At 43.5% G+C, this 25,428-nt stretch overlaps 1 protein-coding gene across 4 annotated transcripts; it reads left to right on the top strand.

Moving 5' to 3' along the window:
* Nucleotides 1-123: 123 nt before the first annotated feature.
* On the top strand, nt 124-25,428 carry tipin (timeless interacting protein). Of its 4 annotated transcripts, none has more exons than XM_029745245.1 (9): nt 124-214; nt 3,662-3,803; nt 4,080-4,173; nt 6,978-7,053; nt 7,214-7,336; nt 8,516-8,579; nt 24,213-24,479; nt 24,747-24,757; nt 24,809-25,428. In XM_029745245.1, the coding sequence occupies exons 2-9, from the start codon at nt 3,683-3,685 to the stop codon at nt 25,277-25,279; spliced, it is 1,227 nt and encodes a 408-aa protein (XP_029601105.1). In that variant the 5' UTR covers nt 124-214; nt 3,662-3,682; the 3' UTR covers nt 25,280-25,428. The 4 variants fall into 4 exon arrangements, with proteins under 4 accessions (XP_029601105.1, XP_029601107.1, XP_029601106.1 ...); XM_029745247.1 differs by having other exon boundaries at nt 24,747-24,760; nt 24,914-25,428; XM_029745246.1 differs by having other exon boundaries at nt 24,747-24,760; nt 24,812-25,428.

The following is a 25,428-nucleotide window of genomic DNA, read 5'->3' as shown; positions in this document are numbered from 1 at the left end:
CTTACATGACATTCCAGACATGTAGAAGAGGGCAGTGAACCAAACCCCCTTTTCTATTCCCAACACCAACAGATAGTTTGACAACACATGATTGGCTCCTGGTACGAGGAACCAAACAGCTGATTGGTGCATTTGCAAAAAACCGGCAGAAGACAAAAGTGGACGAACAAAAATAATACAGTAGCCACTGGAATAGCAACTGTTCATTTACCAGGTAAAGTGCCCCAGACATAGTTCTTCTCCACATACTAACGACGACACTGTCTTATGATGTATTTACCACATCACATTGATGGGATGTCGCTTAATTTGTTGAATCTATCAATTTCCCGCAACAAACAACAACTAGCTAGCTAGCTAACATAGCGCGGTAACGAGCTACTACGCTAACTACAGTACTCATGACAGCAGGAAAAGTTAGTTAGCTGCTAGCCAATCAATCTAGAAGCCTGGCTTTTTATTCGGGTTACGACGTTGTTTATCTGTGTTGTAAACGTTGACTCCTCACGCTTTGATTTGTGTAGCTAATGTTGCACCTAGCTAGCTATGTTAGCTAACTTGGCTAAGTTAGGCCATAGAATGTGAGTCAACCAGTCGGTAAGTTATTAGCTAACGTTAGCTAGTAGAACAGGCAGTGTCATTCGTCCCTGCCTGTCGGCCACTGTTTTCCTGCAGTTCTGTTAAAGACGGCGAGGGCAGGCGGGAGCGACACAGTGTGCTAGCTTAGCCAGCTTGTCCTAAGGAGGACTCCTGTACACCGGTACAAGCTAGTAGACTGTGTCGCCTGCCCTGTACTGGAGTAGCTAGCGGTACGTCGACACCTGGAGACAGAGTCCTTCGCCCCAGTCTGTCGGGCAAGGTTTTCTCCGATACACAACAGACGAGATGCGGGGTCTTGACCCTGTTTAACACGTTTCCAAAACCATATCGCAAGTGACGATTATTCACTTTTCTAAACATTAAAACACAACGTTGGGACTGTAGGGGGGAGGCAGAACGGCCGACGATTGTAGGGGGGGAGGCGGAACGGCCGACGACTGTAGGGGGGGAGGCGGAACGGCCGACGACTGTAGGGGGGGAGGCGGAACGGCCGACGACTGTAGGGGGGGAGGCTGAACGGCCGACGACTGTAGGGGGGGAGGCTGAACGGCCGACGACTGTAGGGGGGGAGGCGGAACGGCCGACGACTGTAGGGGGGAGGCGGAACGGCCGACGACTGTAGGGGGGAGGCTGAACGGCAGACGACTGTAGGGGGGAGGCTGAACGGCCGACGACTGTAGGGGGGGAGGCTGAACGGCCGACGACTGTAGGGGGGGAGGCTGAACGGCCGACGACTGTAGGGGGGGAGGCTGAACGGCCGACGACTGTAGGGGGGAGGCTGAACGGCCGACGACTGTAGGGGGGGAGGCTGAACGGCCGACTGGGGGGGAGGCGGAACGGCCGACGACTGTGGGGGGAGGCGGAACGGCCGACGACTGTAGGGGGGAGGCTGAACGGCCGACGACTGTAGGGGGGAGGCGGAACGGCCGACGACTGTAGGGGGGAGGCGGAACGGCCGACGACTGTAGGGGGGGAGGCGGAACGGCCGACGACTGTAAGGGGGGAGGCGGGACGGCCGACGACTGTAGGGGGGGAGGCGGAGAGCTAGGTGAAGTTATGGTGGCTGTATATACACTGCTCAAAAAAATAAAGGGAACACTTAAACAACACAATGTAACTCCAAGTCAATCACACTTCTGTGAAATCAAACTGTCCATTTAGGAAGCAACACTGATTGACAATACATTTCACATGCTGTTGTGCAAATGGAATAGACAACAGGTGGAAATAATAGGCAATTAGCAAGACACCCCCAATAAAGGAGTGGTTCTGCAGGTGGGGACCACAGACCACTTCTCAGTTCCTATGCTTCCTGGCTGATGTTTTGGTCACTTTTGAATGCTGGCGGTGCTTTCACTCTAGTGGTAGCATGAGACGGAGTCTACAACCCACACAAGTGGCTCAGGTAGTGCAGCTCATCCAGGATGGCACATCATTGCGAGCTGTGGCAAGAAGGTTTGCTGTGTCTGTCAGCGTAGTGTCCAGAGCATGGAGGCGCTACCAGGAGACAGGCCAGTACATCAGGAGACGTGGAGGAGGCCGTAGGAGGGCAACAACCCAGCAGCAGGACTGCTACCTCCGCCTTTGTGCAAGGAGGAGCAGGAGAAGCACTGCCAGAGCCCTGCAAAATGACCTCCAGCAGGCCACACATGTGCATGTGTCTACTCAAACGGTCAGAAACAGACTCCATGAGGGTGGTATGAGGGCCCGACGTCCACAGGTGGGGGTTGTGCTTACAGCCCAACACCGTGCAGGATGTTTGGCATTTGCCAGAGGTCACCAAGATTGGCAAATTCGCCACTGGCGCCCTGTGCTCTTCACAGATGAAAGCAGGTTCACACTGAGCACGTGACAGAGTCTGGAGACGCCGTGGAGAACGTTCTGCTGCCTGCAACATCCTCCAGCATGACCAGTTTGGCGGTGGGTCAGTCATGGTGTGGGGTGGCATTTCTTTGGGGGGCCGCACAGCCCTCCATGTGCTCGCCAGAGGTAGCCTGACTGCCATTAGGTACCGAGATGAGATCCTCAGACCCCTTGTGAGACCATATGCTGGTGCGGTTGGCCCTGGGTTCCTCCTAATGCAAAACAATGCTAGACCTCATGTGGCTGGAGTGTGTCAGCAGTTCCTGCAAGAGGAAGGCATTGATGCTATGGACTGGCCCGCCCGTTCCCCAGACCTGAATCCAATTGAGCACATCTGGGACATCATGTCTCGCTCCATCCACTAACGCCACATTGCACCACAGACTGTCCAGGAGTTGGCGGATGCTTTAGTCCAGGTCTGGGAGGAGATCCCTCAGGAGACCATCCACCACCTCATCAGGAGCATGCCCAGGCGTTGTAGGGAGGTCATACAGGCACATGGAGGCCACACACACTACTGAGCCTCATTTTGACTTGTTTTAAGGACATTACATCAAAGTTGGATCAGCCTGTAGTGTGGTTTTCCACTTTAATTTTGAGTGTGACTCCAAATCCAGACCTCCATGGGTTGATAAATTGGATTTCCATTGTTTATTTTTGTGTGATTTTGTTGTCAGCACATTCAACTATGTAAAGAAAAAAGTATTTAATAAGATTATTTCATTCATTCAGATCTAGGATGTGTTGTTTAAGTGTTCCCTTTATTTTTTTGAGCAGTATATATATATATATATATATATATATATATATATATATATATATATATATATATATATATATATATATATATATATAGCTTACTTACTTTCCCGTCTTCTTATTTCTTGTGTGTTTTTGTATATAGTGCTATATATTGATTACTGCATTGTTGGGAAAGGAGTTGGCAAGAAAGGCATTTCACTGTACTCGGTCCCGTGTGGCTCAATTGGTAGAGCATGGTGTTTGCAACGCCAGGGTTGTGGGTTCGATTCCCACGGGGGATCAGTACACAAAAAAAAGGTATGAAAAGTATGCATTCACTACTGTAAGTCGCTCTGGATAAGAGCGTCTGCTAAATGACTAAAATGTAAAAATGTAAAATGTACTCGTGAACATGACAATAAAAGGTGAAATGTAATCCCCCTCTTCTTCCTTGCAGGAGCCCAGTGATAAATGAACCATGGTAGATCCAATGGAGAATGGCTTGTTTGACATTCCTGACTATGACAACATAGATGAGGAGACCTTTCCTCCTCTCCCCCCTCCCTTCTCACCAGGAGAGGGAGGAGATCCTTTTACAGGTGAGGACAATGACAACTATAGCTCACCTGGTTCCAGATATGCTTGTGCTATTTTGCCGACTGCCATGGTTGCTGTCATGCTTATTATGAGCACAAACAGATCTGGGACCAGACTACACACACAATACCCAACACAAACCTGTGGGCCTACAGGTAGATTGATATGACATCATTATTATTATTATATACACCGCTGGGAGACTTCCTGCTTACTGACATCACGGACAATATAATGGGTAGATATACTTTCTATTGATGGCTGTTGATGTTGTTCAGGGGAGGAGGGCGGAGAGATCTCCAAGTTGGCCGAAGTCCCTGCTGCCAAGAGGAGAGGCGTGAAGAGACCACAGCCTAAACTGGACTCTCAGAGGTACTGTGTATTAGCCTGGAGACAGGCATAAATGAGCGTTTGGATCAGGAACCTCCACAAGCCAGAATGTTGAATAAAAAAAACCCCGGTACTTTACCGGTTGCCTGTGTGGCTGGTCCTTTTGATGGTAGAAATATGAGACGATATATTTCACAGGAAAGTATAATTACATCAACTTTTCAAAGCGCTGGTAGTGTGTAGCATGTAGCAGAATCATGTAAACAGGTGCACCAGCTGGGCTAGTGTGCATGTAGCAGAATCATGTAAACAGGTGCACCAGCTGGGCTAGTGTGCATGTAGCAGAACCATGTAAACAGGCTGGGCTAGTGTGCATGTAGCAGAACCATGTAAACAGGCCGGGCTAGTGTGCATGCAGCAGAACCATGTAAACAGGCTGGGCTAGTGTGCATGCAGAAGAACCATGTAAACAGGTGCACCAGCTGGGCTAGTGTGCATGTAGCAGAACCATGTAAACAGGCTGGGCTAGTGTGCATGCAGCAGAACCATGTAAACAGGTGCACCAGCTGGGCTAGTGTGCATGTAGCAGAACCATGTAAACAGGCTGGGCTAGTGTGCATGTAGCAGAACCATGTAAACAGGCCGGGCTAGTGTGCATGCAGCAGAACCATGTAAACAGGCTGGGCTAGTGTGCATGCAGAAGAACCATGTAAACAGGTGCACCAGCTGGGCTAGTGTGCATGCAGCAGAACCATGTAAACAGACTGGGCTAGTGTGCATGCAGCAGAACCATGTAAACAGACTGGGCTAGTGTGCATGCAGCAGAACCATGTAAACAGGCTGGGCTAGTGTGCATGTAGCAGAACCATGTAAACAGGTGCACCAGCTGGGCTAGTGTGCATGCAGCAGAACCATGTAAACAGGCTGGGCTAGTGTGCATGCAGCAGAACCATTTAAACAGGCTGGGCTAGTGTGCATGCAGCAGAACCATGTAAACAGACTGGGCTAGTGTGCATGCGACAGAACCATGTAAACAGGCTGGGCTAGTGTGCATGCGACAGAACCATGTAAACAGGTGCACCAGCTGGGCTAGTGTGCATGTAGCAGAACCATGTAAACAGGCTGGGCTAGTGTGCATGCAGCAGAACCATGTAAACAGGCTGGGCTAGTGTGCATGCAGCAGAACCATGTAAACAGGCTGGGCTAGTGTGCATGCAGCAGAACCATGTAAACAGACTGGGCTAGTGTGCATGCGACAGAACCATGTAAACAGGCTGGGCTAGTGTGCATGCAGCAGAACCATGTAAACAGATTGGGCTAGTGTGCATGCGACAGAACCATGTAAACAGGCTGGGCTAGTGTGCATGCGACAGAACCATGTAAACAGGCTGGGCTAGTGTGCATGCGACAGAACCATGTAAACAGGCTGGGCTAGTGTGCATGCGACAGAACCATGTAAACAGGTGCACCAGCTGGGCTAGTGTGCATGCAGCAGAACCATGTAAACAGGTGCACCAGCTGGGCTAGTGTGCATGTAGCAGAACCATGTAAACAGGCTGGGCTAGTGTGCATGCAGCAGAACCATGTAAACAGGCTGGGCTAGTGCGCATGCAGCAGAACCATGTAAACAGGCTGGGCTAGTGCGCATGCAGCAGAACCATGTAAACAGGCTGGGCTAGTGCGCATGCGACAGAACCATGTAAACAGGCTGGGCTAGTGCGCATGCAGCAGAACCATGTAAACAGGCTGGGCTAGTGTGCATGCGGCAGAACCATGTAAACAGGCTGGGCTAGTGCGCATGCAGCAGAACCATGTAAACAGGCTGGGCTAGTGCGCATGCAGCAGAACCATATAAACAGGCTGGGCTAGTGCATGCATCTCCTGCATCAGGTGATAGAAATATGAAGCACAACCAGCGATTTGAACAGTTGTGTAATTCTACTTTCCTGTGGATATATTGAGTACGGTTACATGCACACAATAATGTGATTTTATTATGGATAGTCAAATATAATGGTTCGATTTAAAAACGTTTACATGCTTTGTAAGAAGAAGGATTTCCCTAATAATAATAACTCTTGTTTCCATGGAGACATCTGAAAAGGCTACCTGATGTCTCTCTGATAAATGCAGAACATCACCAGTCTAAATTAACATTCTACCACAGCAAACATGTTATAAAGTTTGTATGTGAGAACTATTTCTAAAACCCATATATTCAGTTGTTCTGAACTCACTTCACTAAAGAGGGAGGCTCTCGGCTGGTGCCCAGCACAGGTGCAGATCAAATACACCACTGGAACGCCGATTTAAGGTGTTTACATGTCCTAATAATTTGAAAGATTGCTCAGAAAAGCAGGTGTTTTTATCGGCGTATGCTTACTTTGACCTTACGCTGATTTAAGATAAGCAGAGTAAGGTGTTTACATGACTAGTGCCATACTCGACCTTCTGACATAATCAGTTTAATATGGAATTGTTAGTGTGCATGTAAACATACTTACTGTCTCCACATTCCTACCTGCAAAAGGACCAACCACACAGACAACTGGTAAAGTAAGTTCAAATATAATTTTATTTAACATTATAGCTTTTACAGGTCATGAGAGAGAGAGAGAACTTTCCTAATCCAAACGCTCATTTATACCCGACCATGAAAATCAATGTCTGGTTTTGTAGGGTTTTGGCATATTGTCCCTGGTCTGTAACAATCAAAGGACTTTAAAAAACAATGCTTTTGATGATCAAGTCATTGTTGATTCTCTTTGTCTTTGCAGCAACATTGCAGAGCTGTTTGATGTTTGAAGTTCAATAGCTGGTGTTTTTGTTAACATGTTTTACTCCAGGCTGACATCAGAAAGAGGACTTCCGGCTCTTCGCACCCTGTTTGACAACGTTCATTTCAAAGGCAAAGGACATGAGGTAAAGGCTAACAGCAGATTCAAGTATTGTGTCTGTTGGGCAGATGGTCTGTTTTGTCTGTTTTTTTACTCAAAGTGAAAGGCATCGATGATTGCCGAAAGGTTACCCAGTTGACTCCCACAGCAGCTAAAGGGTGTGTTGTATGTGTGTTTTCCACCAGGCTGAGGACTTGCGGGTGCTGATGCAGAGGATGGAGAACTGGGCTCACAGGCTGTACCCCAAACTACAGTTTGAAGACTTCATAGACAAACTGGAGACGCTAGGCGGCAAGAAAGAAGTCCAGGTCAGAATGACACACCCTTGTTGTTATAACCAACATCCAGGTCAGACTGACACACCCTTGTTGTTATAACCAACATCCAGGTCAGACTGACACACCCTTGTTGTTATAACCAACATCCAGGTCAGACTGACAGGCCCTTGTTGTTATAACCAACATCCAGGTCAGACTGACACACCCTTGTTGTTATAACCAACATCCAGGTCAGAATGACACACCCTTGTTGTTATAACCAACATCCAGGTCAGACTGGCAGGCCCTTGTTGTTATAACCAACATCCAGGTCAGACTGACAGGCCCTTGTTGTTATAACCAACATCCAGGTCAGAATGACACACCCTTGTTGTTATAACCAACATCCAGGTCAGACTGACAGGCCCTTGTTGTTATAACCAACATCCAGGTCAGACTGACACACCCTTGTTGTTATAACCAACATCCAGGTCAGACTGACAGGCCCTTGTTGTTATAACCAACATCCAGGTCAGACTGACAGGCCCTTGTTATTATAACCAACATCCAGGTCAGACTGACAGGCCCTTGTTGTTATAACCAACATCCAGGTCAGACTGACAGGCCCTTGTTGTTATAACCAACATCCAGGTCAGACTGACAGGCCCTTGTTGTTATAACCAACATCCAGGTCAGAATGACACACCCTTGTTGTTATAACCAACATCCAGGTCAGACTGGCAGGCCCTTGTTGTTATAACCAACATCCAGGTCAGACTGGCAGGCCCTTGTTGTTATAACCAACATCCAGGTCAGACTGGCAGGCCCTTGTTGTTATAACCAACATCCAGGTCAGACTGGCAGGCCCTTGTTGTTATAACCAACATCCAGGTCAGACTGACACGCCCTTGTTATTATAACCAACATCCAGGTCAGACTGACAGGCCCTTGTTGTTATAACCAACATCCAGGTCAGACTGACAGGCCCTTGTTGTTATAACCAACATCCAGGTCAGACTGACAGGCCCTTGTTATTATAACCAACATCCAGGTCAGACTGACAGGCCCTTGTTATTATAACCAACATCCAGGTCAGACTGACAGGCCCTTGTTATTATAACCAACATCCAGGTCAGACTGGCAGGCCCTTGTTGTTATAACCAACATCCTGAAACGTGGTGGTGTCAGTAGAAGTAGTAAGGATGATGATGTGAATGTTTTATTTCTCAGACCTGTCTCAAGAGAATACGGTTGGACATGCCGCTAATACATGAAGACTTCATAGGAGACGCCGGTGAGAGGACAACGTCACTAACTACATTTAGTGTTAGACAGGATTCAGTATGTATCAAGTGACTCAGAGTGGGAGTGCTGATTTTTAGGATCAGTTTTGCCTTGTACATAACAACGAATATGATTATACGTACAGGGAGGACCTGATCCTAGATCAGAACTCCTACTCTGAGACGCTAAACACATACAGTCCCAGATCAATAGTAGTGTCTAGAGGTAGATATGACACAGTCCCAGATCAATAGTAGTAGTGTCTAGAGGTAGATATGATACAGTCCCAGATCAATAGTAGTAGTTTCTAGAGGTAGATATGATACAGTCCCAGATCAATAGTAGTGTCTAGAGGTAGATATGATACAGTCCCAGATCAATAGAAGTGTCTAGAGGTAGATATGATACAGTCCCAGATCAATAGTAGTAGTAGTGTCTAGAGGTAGATATGACACAGTCCCAGATCAACAGTAGTAGTGTCTAGAGGTAGATATGATACAGTCCCAGATCAATAGTAGTAGTGTCTAGAGGTAGATATGATACAGTCCCAGATCAATAGTAGTGTCTAGAGGTAGATATGACACAGTCCCAGATCAATAGTAGTAGTGTCTAAAGGTAGATATGACACAGTCCCAGATCAATAGTAGTAGTGTCTAGAGGTAGATATGACACAGTCCCAGATCAATTGTAGTGTCTAGAGGTAGATATGATACAGTCCCAGATCAATAGTAGTAGTGTCTAGAGGTAGATATGACACAGTCCCAGATCAATAGTAGTAGTGTCTAGAGGTAGATATGATACAGTCCCAGATCAATAGTAGTAGTGTCTAGAGGTAGATATGATACAGTCCCAGATCAATAGTAGTAGTGTCTAGAGGTAGATATAATACAGTCCCAGATCAATAGTAGTAGTAGTAGTGTCTAGAGGTAGATATGACACAGTCCCATATCAATAGTAGTAGTGTCTAGAGGTAGATATGACACAGTCCCAGATAAATAGTACTGTCTAGAGGTAGATATGATACAGTCCCAGATCAATAGTAGTAGTGTCTAGAGGTAGATATGACACAGTCCCAGATCAATAGTAGTAGTAGTGTCTAGAGGTAGATATGATACAGTCCCAGATCAATAGTAGTGTCTAGAGGTAGATATGACACAGTCCCAGATCCATAGTAGTGTATAGATGTAGATATGACACAGTCCCATATCAATAGTAGTGTCTAGAGGTAGATATGATACAGTCCCAGATCAATAGTAGTAGTGTCTAGAGGTAGATATGACACAGTCCCAGATCAATAGTAGTAGTAGTGTCTAGAGGTAGATATGATACAGTCCCAGATCAATAGTAGTGTCTAGAGGTAGATATGACACAGTCCCAGATCAATAGTAGTGTCTAGAGGTAGATATGATACAGTCCCAGATCAATAGTAGTGTATAGAGGTAGATATGATACAGTCCCAGATCAATAGTAGTAGCAGCGTCTAGAGGTAGATATGACACAGTCCCAGATCAATAGTAGTGTCTAGAGGTAGATATGATACAGTCCCAGATCAATAGTAGTGTCTAGAGGTAGATATGACACAGTCCCAGATCAATAGTAGTAGTGTCTAGAGGTAGATATGATACAGTCCCAGATCAATAGTAGTAGTGTCTAGAGGTAGATATGACACTGTCCCAGATCAATAGTAGTAGTGTCTAGAGGTAGATATGATACAGTCCCAGATCAATAGTAGCAGTGTCTAGAGGTAGATATGATACAGTCCCAGATCAATAGTAGTAGTGTCTAGAGGTAGATATGACACAGTCCCAGATCAATAGTAGTAGTAGTGTCTAGAGGTAGATATGATACAGTCCCAGATCAATAGTAGTGTCTGGAGGTAGATATGACACAGTCCCAGATCCATAGTAGTGTCTAGATGTGGATATGACACAGTCCCAGATCAGTAGTAGTAGTGTCTAGAGGTAGATATGATACAGTCCCAGATCAATAGTAGTGTCTAGAGGTAGATATGACACAGTCCCAGATCAATAGTAGTCTTGTCTAAAGGTAGATATGACACAGTCCCAGATCAATAGTAGTAGTGTCTAGAGGTAGATATGACACAGTCCCAGATCAATTGTAGTGTCTAGAGGTAGATATGATACAGTCCCAGATCAATAGTAGTAGTGTCTAGAGGTAGATATGACACAGTCCCAGATCAATAGTAGTAGTGTCTAGAGGTAGATATGATACAGTCCCAGATCAATTGTAGTGTCTAGAGGTAGATATGACACAGTCCCAGATCAATAGTAGTAGTGTCTAAAGGTAGATATGACACAGTCCCAGATCAATAGTAGTAGTGTCTAGAGGTAGATATGACACAGTCCCAGATCAATTGTAGTGTCTAGAGGTAGATATGATACAGTCCCAGATCAATAGTAGTAGTAGTGTCTAGAGGTAGATATGACACAGTCCCATATCAATAGTAGTGTCTAGAGGTAGATATGATACAGTCCCAGGTCAATAGTAGTAGTGTCTAGAGGTAGATATGACACAGTCCCAGATCAATAGTAGTAGTGTCTAGAGGTAGATATGATACAGTCCCAGATCAATAGTAGTAGTGTCTAGAGGTAGATATGACACAGTCCCATATCAATAGTACTGTCTAGAGGTAGATATGATACAGTCCCAGATCAATATTAGTGTCTAGAGGTAGATATGATACAGTCCCAGATCAATAGTAGTAGTGTCTAGAGGTAGATATGATACATTCCCAGATCAATATTAGTGTCTAGAGGTAGATATGATACAGTCCCAGATCAATATTAGTAGTAGTGTCTATAGGTAGATATGACACAGTCCCAGATCAATAGTAGTGTCTAGAGGTAGATATGACACAGTCCCAGATCAATAGTAGTAGTGTCTAGAGGTAGATATGACACAGTCCCAGATCCATAGTAGTGTATAGATGTAGATATGACACAGTCCCAGATCAATAGTAGTAGTGTCTAGAGGTAGATATGATACAGTCCCAGATCAACAGTAGTAGTAGTGTCTAGAGGTAGATATGATACAGTCCCAGATCAATAGTAGTAGTAGTGTCTAGAGGTAGATATGACACAGTCCCATATCAATAGTAGTGTCTAGAGGTAGATATGATACAGTCCCAGATCAATAGTAGTAGTGTCTAGAGGTAGATATGACACAGTCCCAGATCAATAGTAGTAGTGTCTAGAGGTAGATATGATACAGTCCCAGATCAATAGTAGTAGTAGTGTCTAGAGGTAGATATGACACAGTCCCAGATCCATAGTAGTGTCTAGAGGTAGATATGATACAGTCCCAGATCAATATTAGTAGTAGTGTCTAGAGGTAGATATGACACAGTCCCAGATCCATAGTAGTGTATAGATGTAGATATGACACAGTCCCAGATCAATAGTAGTAGTGTCTAGAGGTAGATATGATACAGTCCCAGATCAATAGTAGTAGTAGTAGTGTCTAGAGGTAGATATGACACAGTCCCATATCAATAGTACTGTCTAGAGGTAGATATGATACAGTCCCAGATCAATATTAGTAGTAGTGTCTAGAGGTAGATATGACACAGTCCCAGATCAATAGTAGTGTCTAGAGGTAGATATGATACAGTCCCAGATCAATAGTAGTGTATAGAGGTAGATATGATACAGTCCCAGATCAATAATAGTAGTGTCTAGAGGTAGATATGACACAGTCCCAGATCAATAGTAGTAGTAGTGTCTAGAGGTAGATATGATACAGTCCCAGATCAATAGTAGTAGTTGTGTCAAGAGGTAGATATGACACAGTCCCAGATCAATAGTAGTAGTAGCGTCTAGAGGTAGATATGACACAGTCCCAGATCAATAGTAGTAGTGTCTAGAGGTAGATATGACACAGTCCCAGATCAATAGTAGTGTCTAGAGGTAGATATGATACAGTCCCAGATCAATAGTAGTAGTAGTGTCTAGAGGTAGATATGACACAGTCCCAGATCAATATTAGTGTCTAGAGGTAGATATGATACAGTCCCAGATCAATATTAGTAGTAGTGTCTAGAGGTAGATATGATACAGTCCCAGATCAATAGTAGTAGTAGTGTCTAGAGGTAGATATGACACAGTCCCAGATCAATATTAGATTCCAGAGGTAGATATGATACAGTCCCAGATCAATATTAGTAGTAGTGTCTAGAGGTAGATATGACACAGTCCCAGATCAATAGCAGCAGCAGTGTCTAGAGGTAGATATGACACAGTCCCAGATCAATAGTAGTAGTAGTAGTGTCTAGAGGTAGATATGACACAGTCCCATATCAATAGTACAGTCTAGAGGTAGATATGATACAGTCCCAGATCAATAGTAGTGTCTAGAGGTAGATATGACACAGTCCCAGATCAATAGTAGTCATGTCTAAAGGTAGATATGACACAGTCCCAGATCAATAGTAGTAGTGTCTAGAGGTAGATATGACACAGTCCCAGATCAATTGTAGTGTCTAGAGGTAGATATGATACAGTCCCAGATCAATAGTAGTAGTAGTAGTGTCTAGAGGTAGATATGACACAGTCCCATATCAATAGTAGTGTCTAGAGGTAGATATGATACAGTCCCAGATCAATAGTAGTAGTGTCTAGAGGTAGATATGACACAGTCCCAGATCAATAGTAGTAGTGTCTAGAGGTAGATATGATACAGTCCCAGATCAATTGTAGTGTCTAGAGGTAGATATGACACAGTCCCAGATCAATAGTAGTAGTGTCTAAAGGTAGATATGACACAGTCCCAGATCAATAGTAGTAGTGTCTAGAGGTAGATATGACACAGTCCCAGATCAATTGTAGTGTCTAGAGGTAGATATGATACAGTCCCAGATCAATAGTAGTAGTAGTGTCTAGAGGTAGATATGACACAGTCCCATATCAATAGTAGTGTCTAGAGGTAGATATGATACAGTCCCAGGTCAATAGTAGTAGTGTCTAGAGGTAGATATGACACAGTCCCAGATCAATAGTAGTAGTGTCTAGAGGTAGATATGATACAGTCCCAGATCAATAGTAGTAGTGTCTAGAGGTAGATATGACACAGTCCCATATCAATAGTACTGTCTAGAGGTAGATATGATACAGTCCCAGATCAATAGTAGTGTCTAGAGGTAGATATGATACAGTCCCAGATCAATAGTAGTAGTGTCTAGAGGTAGGTATGATACATTCCCAGATCAATATTAGTGTCTAGAGGTAGATATGATACAGTCCCAGATCAATATTAGTAGTAGTGTCTATAGGTAGATATGACACAGTCCCAGATCAATAGTAGTGTCTAGAGGTAGATATGACACAGTCCCAGATCAATAGTAGTAGTGTCTAGAGGTAGATATGACACAGTCCCAGATCCATAGTAGTGTATAGATGTAGATATGACACAGTCCCAGATCAATAGTAGTAGTGTCTAGAGGTAGATATGATACAGTCCCAGATCAACAGTAGTAGTAGTGTCTAGAGGTAGATATGATACAGTCCCAGATCAATAGTAGTAGTAGTGTCTAGAGGTAGATATGACACAGTCCCATATCAATAGTAGTGTCTAGAGGTAGATATGATACAGTCCCAGATCAATAGTAGTAGTGTCTAGAGGTAGATATGACACAGTCCCAGATCAATAGTAGTAGTGTCTAGAGGTAGATATGATACAGTCCCAGATCAATAGTAGTAGTAGTGTCTAGAGGTAGATATGACACAGTCCCATATCAATAGTACTGTCTAGAGGTAGATATGATACAGTCCCAGATCAATATTAGTAGTAGTGTCTAGAGGTAGATATGACACAGTCCCAGATCAATAGTAGTGTCTAGAGGTAGATATGATACAGTCCCAGATCAATAGTAGTGTATAGAGGTAGATATGATACAGTCCCAGATCAATAATAGTAGTGTCTAGAGGTAGATATGACACAGTCCCAGATCAATAGTAGTAGTAGTGTCTAGAGGTAGATATGATACAGTCCCAGATCAATAGTAGTAGTTGTGTCAAGAGGTAGATATGACACAGTCCCAGATCAATAGTAGTAGTAGCGTCTAGAGGTAGATATGACACAGTCCCAGATCAATAGTAGTAGTGTCTAGAGGTAGATATGACACAGTCCCAGATCAATAGTAGTGTCTAGAGGTAGATATGATACAGTCCCAGATCAATAGTAGTAGTAGTGTCTAGAGGTAGATATGACACAGTCCCAGATCAATATTAGTGTCTAGAGGTAGATATGATACAGTCCCAGATCAATATTAGTAGTAGTGTCTAGAGGTAGATATGATACAGTCCCAGATCAATAGTAGTAGTAGTGTCTAGAGGTAGATATGACACAGTCCCAGATCAATATTAGATTCCAGAGGTAGATATGATACAGTCCCAGATCAATATTAGTAGTAGTGTCTAGAGGTAGATATGATACAGTCCCAGATCAATAGCAGCAGCAGTGTCTAGAGGTAGATATGACACAGTCCCAGATCAATAGTAGTAGTAGTAGTGTCTAGAGGTAGATATGACACAGTCCCATATCAATAGTACAGTCTAGAGGTAGATATGATACAGTCCCAGATCAATAGTAGTGTCTAGAGGTAGATATGATACAGTCCCAGATCAATAGTAGTAGTGTCTAGAGGTAGATATGATACATTCCCAGATCAATATTAGTGTCTAGAGGTAGATATGATACAGTCCCAGATCAATATTAGTAGTAGTGTCTAGAGGTAGATATGATACAGTCCCAGATCAATAGTAGTGTATAGAGGTAGATATGATACAGTCCCAGATCAATAATAGTAGTGTCTAGAGGTAGATATGACACATTCCCAGATCAATAGTAGTAGTGTCTAGAGGTAGATATGACACAGTCCCAGATCAATAGTAGTGTCTAGAGGTAGATATGATACAGTCCCAGATCAATAGTAGTAGTAGTGTCTAGAGGTAGATATGACACAGTCCCAGATCAATATTAGTGTCTAGAGGTAGATATGATACAGTCCCAGATCAATATTAGTAGTAGTGTCTAGAGGTAGATATGATACAGTCCCAGATCAATAGTAGTAGTAGTGTCTAGAGGTAGATATGACACAGTCCCAGATCAATATTAGATTCCAGAGGTAGATATGATACAGTCCCAGATCAATATTAGTAGTAGTGTCTAGAGGTAGATATGACACAGTCCCAGATCAATAGTAGTGTCTAGAGGTAGATATGACACAGTCCCAGATCAATAGCAGCAGCAGTGTCTAGAGGTAGATATGACACAGTCCCAGATCAATAGTAGTGTCTAGAGGTAGATATGATACAGTCCCAGATCAATAGTAGTGTCTAGAGGTAGATATGATACAGTCCCAGATCAATAGTAGTAGTTGTGTCTAGAGGTAGATATGACACAGTCCCAGATCAATAGTAGTAGTAGCGTCTAGAGGTAGATATGACACAGTCCCAGATCAATAGTAGTGTCTAGAGGTAGATATGACACAGTCCCAGATCAATAGTAGTGTCTAGAGGTAGATATGACACAGTCCCAGATCAATAGTAGTGTCTAGAGGTAGATATGATACAGTCCCAGATCAATAGTAGTAGTGTCTAGAGGTAGATATGACACAGTCCCAGATCAATAGTAGTGTCTAGAGGTAGATATGTTACAGTCCCAGATCAATAGTAGTAGTAGTGTCTAGAGGTAGATATGACACAGTCCCATATCAATAGTAGTGTCTAGAGGTAGATATGATACAGTCCCAGATCAATAGTAGTAGTGTCTAGAGGTAGATATGACACAGTCCCAGATCAATAGCAGCAGCAGTGTCTAGAGGTAGATATGACACAGTCCCAGATCAATAGTAGTGTCTAGAGGTAGATATGATACAGTCCCAGATCAATAGTAGTGTCTAGAGGTAGATATGACACAGTCCCAGATCCATAGTAGTGTATAGATGTAGATATGACACAGTCCCAGATCAATAGTAGTAGTGTCTAGAGGTAGATATGATACAGTCCCAGATCAATAGTAGTAGTAGTGTCTAGAGGTAGATATGATACAGTCCCAGATCAATAGTAGTAGTGTCTAGAGGTAGATATGACACAGTCCCAGATAAATAGTACTGTCTAGAAGTAGATATGACACAGTCCCATATCAATAGTACTGTCTAGAGGTAGATATGATACAGTCCCAGATCAATAGTAGTGTCTAGAGGTAGATATGATACAGTCCCAGATCAATAGTAGTAGTGTCTAGAGGTAAATATGATACATTCCCAGATCAATATTAGTGTCTAGAGGTAGATATGATACAGTCCCAGATCAATATTAGTAGTAGTGTCTAGAGGTAGATATGACACTGTCCCAGATCAATAGTAGTAGTGTCTAGAGGTAGATATGATACAGTCCCAGATCAATAGTAGCAGTGTCTAGAGGTAGATATGATACAGTCCCAGATCAATAGTAGTAGTGTCTAGAGGTAGATATGACACAGTCCCAGATCAATAGTAGTAGTAGTGTCTAGAGGTAGATATGATACAGTCCCAGATCAATATTAGTGTCTAGAGGTAGATATGATACAGTCCCAGATCAATATTAGTAGTAGTGTCTAGAGGTAGATATGATACAGTCCCAGATCAATAGTAGTAGTAGTGTCTAGAGGTAGATATCACACAGTCCCAGATCAATATTAGATTCCAGAGGTAGATATGATACAGTCCCAGATCAATATTAGTAGTAGTGTCTAGAGGTAGATATGACACAGTCCCAGATCAATAGTAGTGTCTAGAGGTAGATATGACACAGTCCCAGATCAATAGCAGCAGCAGTGTCTAGAGGTAGATATGACACAGTCCCAGATCCATAGTAGTGTCTAGATGTGGATATGACACAGTCCCAGATCAGTAGTAGTAGTGTCTAGAGGTAGATATGACACAGTCCCAGATCAATTGTAGTGTCTAGAGGTAGATATGATACAGTCCCAGATCAATAGTAATAGTAGTAGTGTCTAGAGGTAGATATGACACAGTCCCATATCAATAGTAGTGTCTAGAGGTAGATATGATACAGTCCCAGATCAATAGTAGTAGTGTCTAGAGGTAGATATGACACAGTCCCAGATCAATAGTAGTAGTGTCTAGAGGTAGATATGATACAGTCCCAGATCAATTGTAGTGTCTAGAGGTAGATATGACACAGTCCCAGATCAATAGTAGTAGTGTCTAAAGGTAGATATGACACAGTCCCAGATCAATAGTAGTAGTGTCTAGAGGTAGATATGACACAGTCCCAGATCAATTGTAGTGTCTAGAGGTAGATATGATACAGTCCCAGATCAATAGTAGTAGTAGTGTCTAGAGGTAGATATGACACAGTCCCATATCAATAGTAGTGTCTAGAGGTAGATATGATACAGTCCCAGATCAATAGTAGTAGTGTCTAGAGGTAGATATGACACAGTCCCAGATCAATAGTAGTAGTGTCTAGAGGTAGATATGATACAGTCCCAGATCAATAGTAGTAGTGTCTAGAGGTAGATATGACACAGTCCCATATCAATAGTACTGTCTAGAGGTAGATATGATACAGTCCCAGATCAATAGTAGTGTCTAGAGGTAGATATGATACAGTCCCAGATCAATAGTAGTAGTGTCTAGAGGTAGATATGATACATTCCCAGATCAATATTAGTAGTAGTGTCTATAGGTAGATATGACACAGTCCCAGATCAACAGTAGTAGTAGTGTCTAGAGGTAGATATGATACAGTCCCAGATCAATAGTAGTAGTGTCTAGAGGTAGATATGACACAGTCCCAGATAAATAGTACTGTCTAGAGGTAGATATGACACAGTCCCAGATCAATATTAGTAGTAGTGTCTAGAGGTAGATATGATACAGTCCCAGATCAATAGTAGTAGTAGTGTCTAGAGGTAGATATGACACAGTCCCAGATCCATAGTAGTGTCTAGATGTGGATATGACACAGTCCCAGATCAGTAGTAGTAGTGTCTAGAGGTAGATATGACACAGTCCCAGATCAATAGTAGTGTCTAGAGGTAGATATGATACAGTCCCAGATCAATAGTAGTGTCTAGAGGTAGATATGACACAGTCCCAGATCAATAGTAGTAGCAGTGTCTAGAGGTAGATATGACACAGTCCCAGATCAATAGTAGTGTCTAGAGGTAGATATGATACAGTCCCAGATCAATAGTAGTAGTGTCTAGAGGTAGATATGATACAGTCCCAGATCAATAGTAGTAGTGTCTAGAGGTAGATATGACACAGTCCCATATCAATAGTACTGTCTAGAGGTAGATATGATACAGTCCCAGATCAATAGTAGTGTCTAGAGGTAGATATGATACAGTCCCAGATCAATAGTAGTAGTTGTGTCAAGAGGTAGATATGACACAGTCCCAGATCAATAGTAGTAGTAGCGTCTAGAGGTAGATATGACACAGTCCCAGATCAATAGTAGTAGTGTCTAGAGGTAGATATGACACAGTCCCAGATCAATAGTAGTGTCTAGAGGTAGATATGATACAGTCCCAGATCAATAGTAGTGTCTAGGGGTAGATATGATACAGTCCCAGATCAATAGTAGTAGTGTCTAGAGGTAGATATGATACAGTCCCAGATCAATAGTAGTAGTAGTGTCTAGAGGTAGATATGACATAGTCACAGATCAATATTAGTGTCTAAAGGTAGATATGATACAGTCCCAGATCAATATTAGTAGTAGTGTCTAGAGGTAGATATGATACAGTCCCAGATCAATAGTAGTAGTAGTGTCTAGAGGTAGATATGACACAGTCCCAGATCAATATTAGATTCCAGAGGTAGATATGACACAGTCCCAGATCAATAGTAGTGTCTAGAGGTAGATATGATACAGTCCCAGATCAATAGTAGTAGTTGTGTCTAGAGGTAGATATGACACAGTCCCAGATCAATAGTAGTACTAGCGTCTAGAGGTAGATATGACACAGTCACAGATCAATAGTAGTAGTGTCTAGAGGTAGATATGACACAGTCCCAGATCAATAGTAGTGTCTAGAGGTAGATATGACACAGTCCCAGATCAATAGTAGTGTCTAGAGGTAGATATGACACAGTCCCAGATCAATAGTAGTGTCTAGAGGTAGATATGATACAGTCCCAGATCAATAGTAGTAGTGTCTAGAGGTAGATATGACACAGTCCCAGATCAATAGTAGTAGTGTCTAGAGGTTGATATGACACAGTCCCAGATCAATAGTAGTGTCTAGAGGTAGATATGACACAGTCCCAGATCAATAGTAGTAGTAGTGTCTAGAGGTAGATATGACACAGTCCCAGATCAATAGTAGTGTCTAGAGGTAGATATGATACAGTCCCAGATCAATAGTAGTGTCTAGAGGTTGATATGATACAGTCCCAGATCAATAGTAGTAGTGTCTAGAGGTAGATATGATACAGTCCCAGATCAATATTAGTTGTAGTGTCTAGAGGTAGATATGATACAGTCCCAGATCAATAGTAGTAGTAGTGTCTAGAGGTAGATATGACACAGTCCCAGATCCATAGTAGTGTCTAGATGTGGATATGACACAGTCATAGTTCAGTAGTAGTAGTGTCTAGAGGTAGATATGACACAGTCCCAGATCAATAGTAGTAGTGTCTAGAGGTAGATATGATATAGTCCCAGATCAATAGTAGTGTCCAGAGGTAGATATGACACAGTCCCAGATCAATAGTAGTAGCAGTGTCTAGAGGTAGATATGATACAGTCCCAGATCAATATTAGTAGTGTCTAGAGGTAGATATGATACAGTCCCAGATCAATAGTAGTAGTGTCTAGAGGTAGATATGACACAGTCCCAGATCAATAGTAGTAGTAGTAGTGTCTAGAGGTAGATATGACACAGTCCCAGATCCATAGTAGTGTATAGATGTAGATATGACACAGTCCCAGATCAATAGTACTGTCTAGAGGTAGATATGATACAGTCCCAGATCAATAGTAGTGTCTAGAGTTAGATATGACACAGTCCCAGATCAATAGTAGTGTCTAGAGGTAGATATGACACAGTCCCAGATCAATAGTAGTGTCTAGAGGTAGATATGACACAGTCCCAGATCAATAGTAGTGTCTAGAGGTAGATATGATACAGTCCCAGATCAATAGTAGTAGTGTCTAGAGGTAGATATGACACAGTCCCAGATCAATAGTAGTAGTGTCTAGAGGTTGATATGACACAGTCCCAGATCAATAGTAGTGTCTAGAGGTAGATATGACACAGTCCCAGATCGATAGTAGTAGTAGCGTCTAGCGGTAGATATGACACAGTCCCAGATCAATAGTAGTAGTGTCTAGAGGTAGATATGACACAGTCCCAGATCAATAGTAGTAGTGTCTAGAGGTAGATATGATACAGTCCCAGATCAATAGTAGTGTCTAGGGGTAGATATGATACAGTCCCAGATCAATAGTAGTAGTGTCTAGAGGTAGATATGATACAGTCCCAGATCAATAGTAGTAGTAGTGTCTGGAGGTAGATATGACACAGTCCCAGATCAATATTAGTGTCTAGAGGTAGATATGATGCAGTCCCAGATCAATATTAGTAGTAGTGTCTAGAGGTAGATATGATACAGTCCCAGATCAATAGTAGTAGTAGTGTCTAGAGGTAGGTATGACACAGTCCCAGATCCATAGTAGTGTCTAGGTGTGGATATGACACAGTCCCAGATCAGTAGTAGTAGTGTCTAGAGGTAGATATGATACAGTCCCAGATCAATATTAGTTGTAGTGTCTAGAGGTAGATATGATACAGTCCCAGATCAATAGTAGTAGTAGTGTCTAGAGGTAGATATGACACAGTCCCAGATCCATAGTAGTGTCTAGATGTGGATATGACACAGTCCCAGATCAGTAGTAGTAGTGTCTAGAGGTAGATATGACACAGTCCCAGATCAATAGTAGTAGTGTCTAGAGGTAGATATGATATAGTCCCAGATCAATAGTAGTGTCCAGAGGTAGATATGACACAGTCCCAGATCAATAGTAGTAGCAGTGTCTAGAGGTAGATATGATACAGTCCCAGATCAATATTAGTAGTGTCTAGAGGTAGATATGATACAGTCCCAGATCAATAGTAGTAGTGTCTAGAGGTAGATATGACACAGTCCCAGATCAATAGTAGTAGTAGTAGTGTCTAGAGGTAGATATGACACAGTCCCATATCAATAGTACTGTCTAGAGGTAGATATGATACAGTCCCAGATCAATAGTAGTGTCTAGAGGTAGATATGATACAGTCCCAGATCAATATTAGTAGTGTCTAGAGGTAGATATGATACAGTCCCAGATCAATAGTAGTAGTGTCTAGAGGTAGATATGACACAGTCCCAGATCAATAGTAGTAGTTGTGTCTAGAGGTAGATATGACACAGTCCCAGATCGATAGTAGTAGTAGCGTCTAGCGGTAGATATGACACAGTCCCAGATCAATAGTAGTAGTGTCTAGAGGTAGATATGATACAGTCCCAGATCAATAGTAGTGTCTAGGGGTAGATATGATACAGTCCCAGATCAATAGTAGTAGTGTCTAGAGGTAGATATGATACAGTCCCAGATCAATAGTAGTAGTAGTAGTGTCTGGAGGTAGATATGACACAGTCCCAGATCAATATTAGTGTCTAGAGGTAGATATGATACTGTCCCAGATCAATATTAGTAGTAGTGTCTAGAGGTAGATATGATACAGTCCCAGATCAATAGTAGTAGTAGTGTCTAGAGGTAGGTATGACACAGTCCCAGATCCATAGTAGTGTCTAGATGTGGATATGACACAGTCCCAGATCAGTAGTAGTAGTGTCTAGAGGTAGATATGATACAGTCCCAGATCAATATTAGTAGTGTCTAGAGGTAGATATGATACAGTCCCAGATCAATAGTAGTAGTGTCTAGAGGTAGATATGACACAGTCCCAGATCAATAGTAGTGTATAGATGTAGATATGACACAGTCCCAGATCAATAGTAGTAGTGTCTAGAGGTAGATATGATACAGTCCCAGATCAATATTAGTAGTGTCTAGAGGTAGATATGATACAGTCCCAGATCAATAGTAGTAGTGTCTAGAGGTAGATATGACACAGTCCCAGATCAATAGTAGTAGTAGTAGTGTCTAGAGGTAGATATGACACAGTCCCAGATCAATATTAGTAGTAGTGTCTAGAGGTAGATATGACACAGTCCCATATCAATAGTACTGTCTAGAGGTAGATATGATACAGTCCCAGATCAATAGTAGTGTCTAGAGTTAGATATGACACAGTCCCAGATCAATAGTAGTGTCTAGAGGTAGATATGATACAGTCCCAGATCAATAGTAGTGTATAGAGGTAGATATGATACAGTCCCAGATCAATAGTAGTAGTGTCTAGAGGTAGATATGACACAGTCCCAGATCAATAGTAGTAGTTGTGTCTAGAGGTAGATATGACACAGTCCCAGATCGATAGTAGTAGTAGCGTCTAGCGGTAGATATGACACAGTCCCAGATCAATAGTAGTAGTGTCTAGAGGTAGATATGACACAGTCCCAGATCAATAGTAGTGTCTAGAGGTAGATATGACACAGTCCCAGATCAATAGTAGTAGTGTCTAGAGGTAGATATGATACAGTCCCAGATCAATAGTAGTGTCTAGGGGTAGATATGATACAGTCCCAGATCAATAGTAGTAGTGTCTAGAGGTAGATATGATACAGTCCCAGATCAATAGTAGTAGTAGTGTCTGGAGGTAGATATGACACAGTCCCAGATCAATATTAGTGTCTAGAGGTAGATATGATACAGTCCCAGATCAATATTAGTAGTAGTGTCTAGAGGTAGATATGATACAGTCCCAGATCAATAGTAGTAGTAGTGTCTAGAGGTAGGTATGACACAGTCCCAGATCCATAGTAGTGTCTAGATGTGGATATGACACAGTCCCAGATCAGTAGTAGTAGTGTCTAGAGGTAGATATGACACAGTCCCAGATCAATAGTAGTGTCTAGAGGTAGATATGATACAGTCCCAGATCAATAGTAGTGTCTAGAGGTAGATATGACACAGTCCCAGATCAATAGTAGTAGCAGTGTCTAGAGGTAGATATGACACAGTCCCAGATCAATAGTAGTGTCTAGAGGTAGATATGACACAGTCCCAGATCAATAGTAGTAGTGTCTAGAGGTAAATATGATACAGTCCCAGATAAATAGTAGTAGTGTCTAGAGGTAGATATGACACAGTCCCAGATCAATAGTAGTGTCTAGAGGTAGATATGATACAGTCCCAGATCAATAGTAATAGTGTCTAGAGGTAGATATGACACAGTCCCAGATCAATAGTAGTGTCTAGAGGTAGATATGACACAGTCCCAGATCAATAGTAGTAGTGTCTAGAGGTAGATATGACACAGTCCCAGATCAATAGTAGTAGTAGTGTCTAGAGGTAGATATGATACAGTCCCACATCAATAGTAGTGTCTAGAGGTAGATATGATGTAGTAGTAGATTTGTATTGGTTTCTAGCAGTCATAAACTGATTTTACAAAATGAGATTTGGCATTCAGTATTCTAATTGACCAATCTCCATTGATCCAGGTCAGGACGACGCCGCGGCGTCGAGAGACGGACGTGTCGCCAACCATGACGACCCAGACCCGTTTGGAGACGGGGGTTTCGCTGAAGACCCCCCAGGACTGGTCCCCTGTACCCCAGCCGCTGCTCCCTCCCTGTTCCCTTCCTCCCAGGCTGGCCCGGTCCACTCCACCCCAGCCCCCTCCCTGACAGAGGAACAGCAGAGACGTATAGAACTCAACAAACGGCTTGCCTTAGAGAGGAGACTGGCCCGCATGCAGCAACACACAGGTCAGACACTACGTCACACTCAGTGCAAAACATCTAAACTACCTGACATTGAGCTTGTTGGTGAGGATCGGCCTGATCAAGGCACAATCACTAATCTATTTGGGATGCAAGATGGTTTTGTAGATCAGTGATGCACTGAGCCTGGCTTGTTCAGGCTGACCCTCTCAATCACACTGACTAACTTCATGTGCTGCATTGTTGACAGTCCAATACATACATTTCCATGTTACCCTTGATGGAGGACAATAAAAAGTTTCTCCCTCTCAGATGGCTCCCAGGAGGTTACCTCCAGCCAGTCAGCAGACGGACCCTCTACCTCCCAGCCCCAGGAGATGGCCTCCAGCCAGTCAGCAGACAGACCCTCTACCTCCCAGCCCCAGGAGATGGCCTCCAGCCAGTCAGCAGACAGACCCTCTACCTCCCAGCCCCAGGAGATGGCCTCCAGCCAGTCAGCAGACGGACCCTCTACCTCCCAGCCTCAGGAGATGGCCTCCAGCCAGTCAGCAGACAGACCCTCTACCTCCCAGCCCCAGGAGATGGCCTCCAGCCAGTCAGCAGACAGACCCTCTACCTCCCAGCCCCAGGAGATGGCCTCCAGCCAGTCAGCAGACAGACCCTCTACCTCCCAGCCCCAGGAGATGGCCTCCAGCCAGTCAGCAGACGGACCCTCGACCAGGTCCTCCTCACACCCCTTCCCCAGCCAGCAGCAGCAGCAGGATGGGGAGGATGAAGACCCGGACCAGGATACCCAGAGGACAAGGGCCAGAGCAGACCAGACCACCCCAGGGACAGAGCTCTAAACACAGCTTCCCCTGCTGAGGCTGACTCCCTGGTGTGTGAGGGAGCAGTAGCCAGCCCTGTTCCTGAGATGAGCAATGGCAGGGACGACAGCAGCGACTGAGTCACACACAAACACACGGAGGACAGAACCGCTGCCCCCCCCCCCCCC

The sequence above is a fragment of the Salmo trutta genome, unplaced genomic scaffold (genome assembly GCF_901001165.1).
Source record: "Salmo trutta unplaced genomic scaffold, fSalTru1.1, whole genome shotgun sequence".
In the NCBI taxonomy this organism is placed as follows: domain Eukaryota; kingdom Metazoa; phylum Chordata; class Actinopteri; order Salmoniformes; family Salmonidae; genus Salmo; species Salmo trutta.
This window is presented reverse-complemented; position numbering and strand designations above follow the sequence as displayed.

What these genes read in the sequence shown, in the direction of transcription:
- tipin (XM_029745244.1), top strand. Translation starts at nt 3,683, where the DNA reads ATGGTAGATCCAATGGAGAATGGCTTGTTTGACATTCCTGACTATGAC. An exon ending in GGGAGGAGATCCTTTTACAG is followed by an intron (nt 3,804 to 4,079) that starts GTGAGGACAATG and finishes GATGTTGTTCAG; the next exon opens with GGGAGGAGGGCGGAGAGATC. An exon ending in CCGCATGCAGCAACACACAG is followed by an intron (nt 24,480 to 24,746) that starts GTCAGACACTAC and finishes TCTCCCTCTCAG; the next exon opens with ATGGCTCCCAGGAGGTTACC.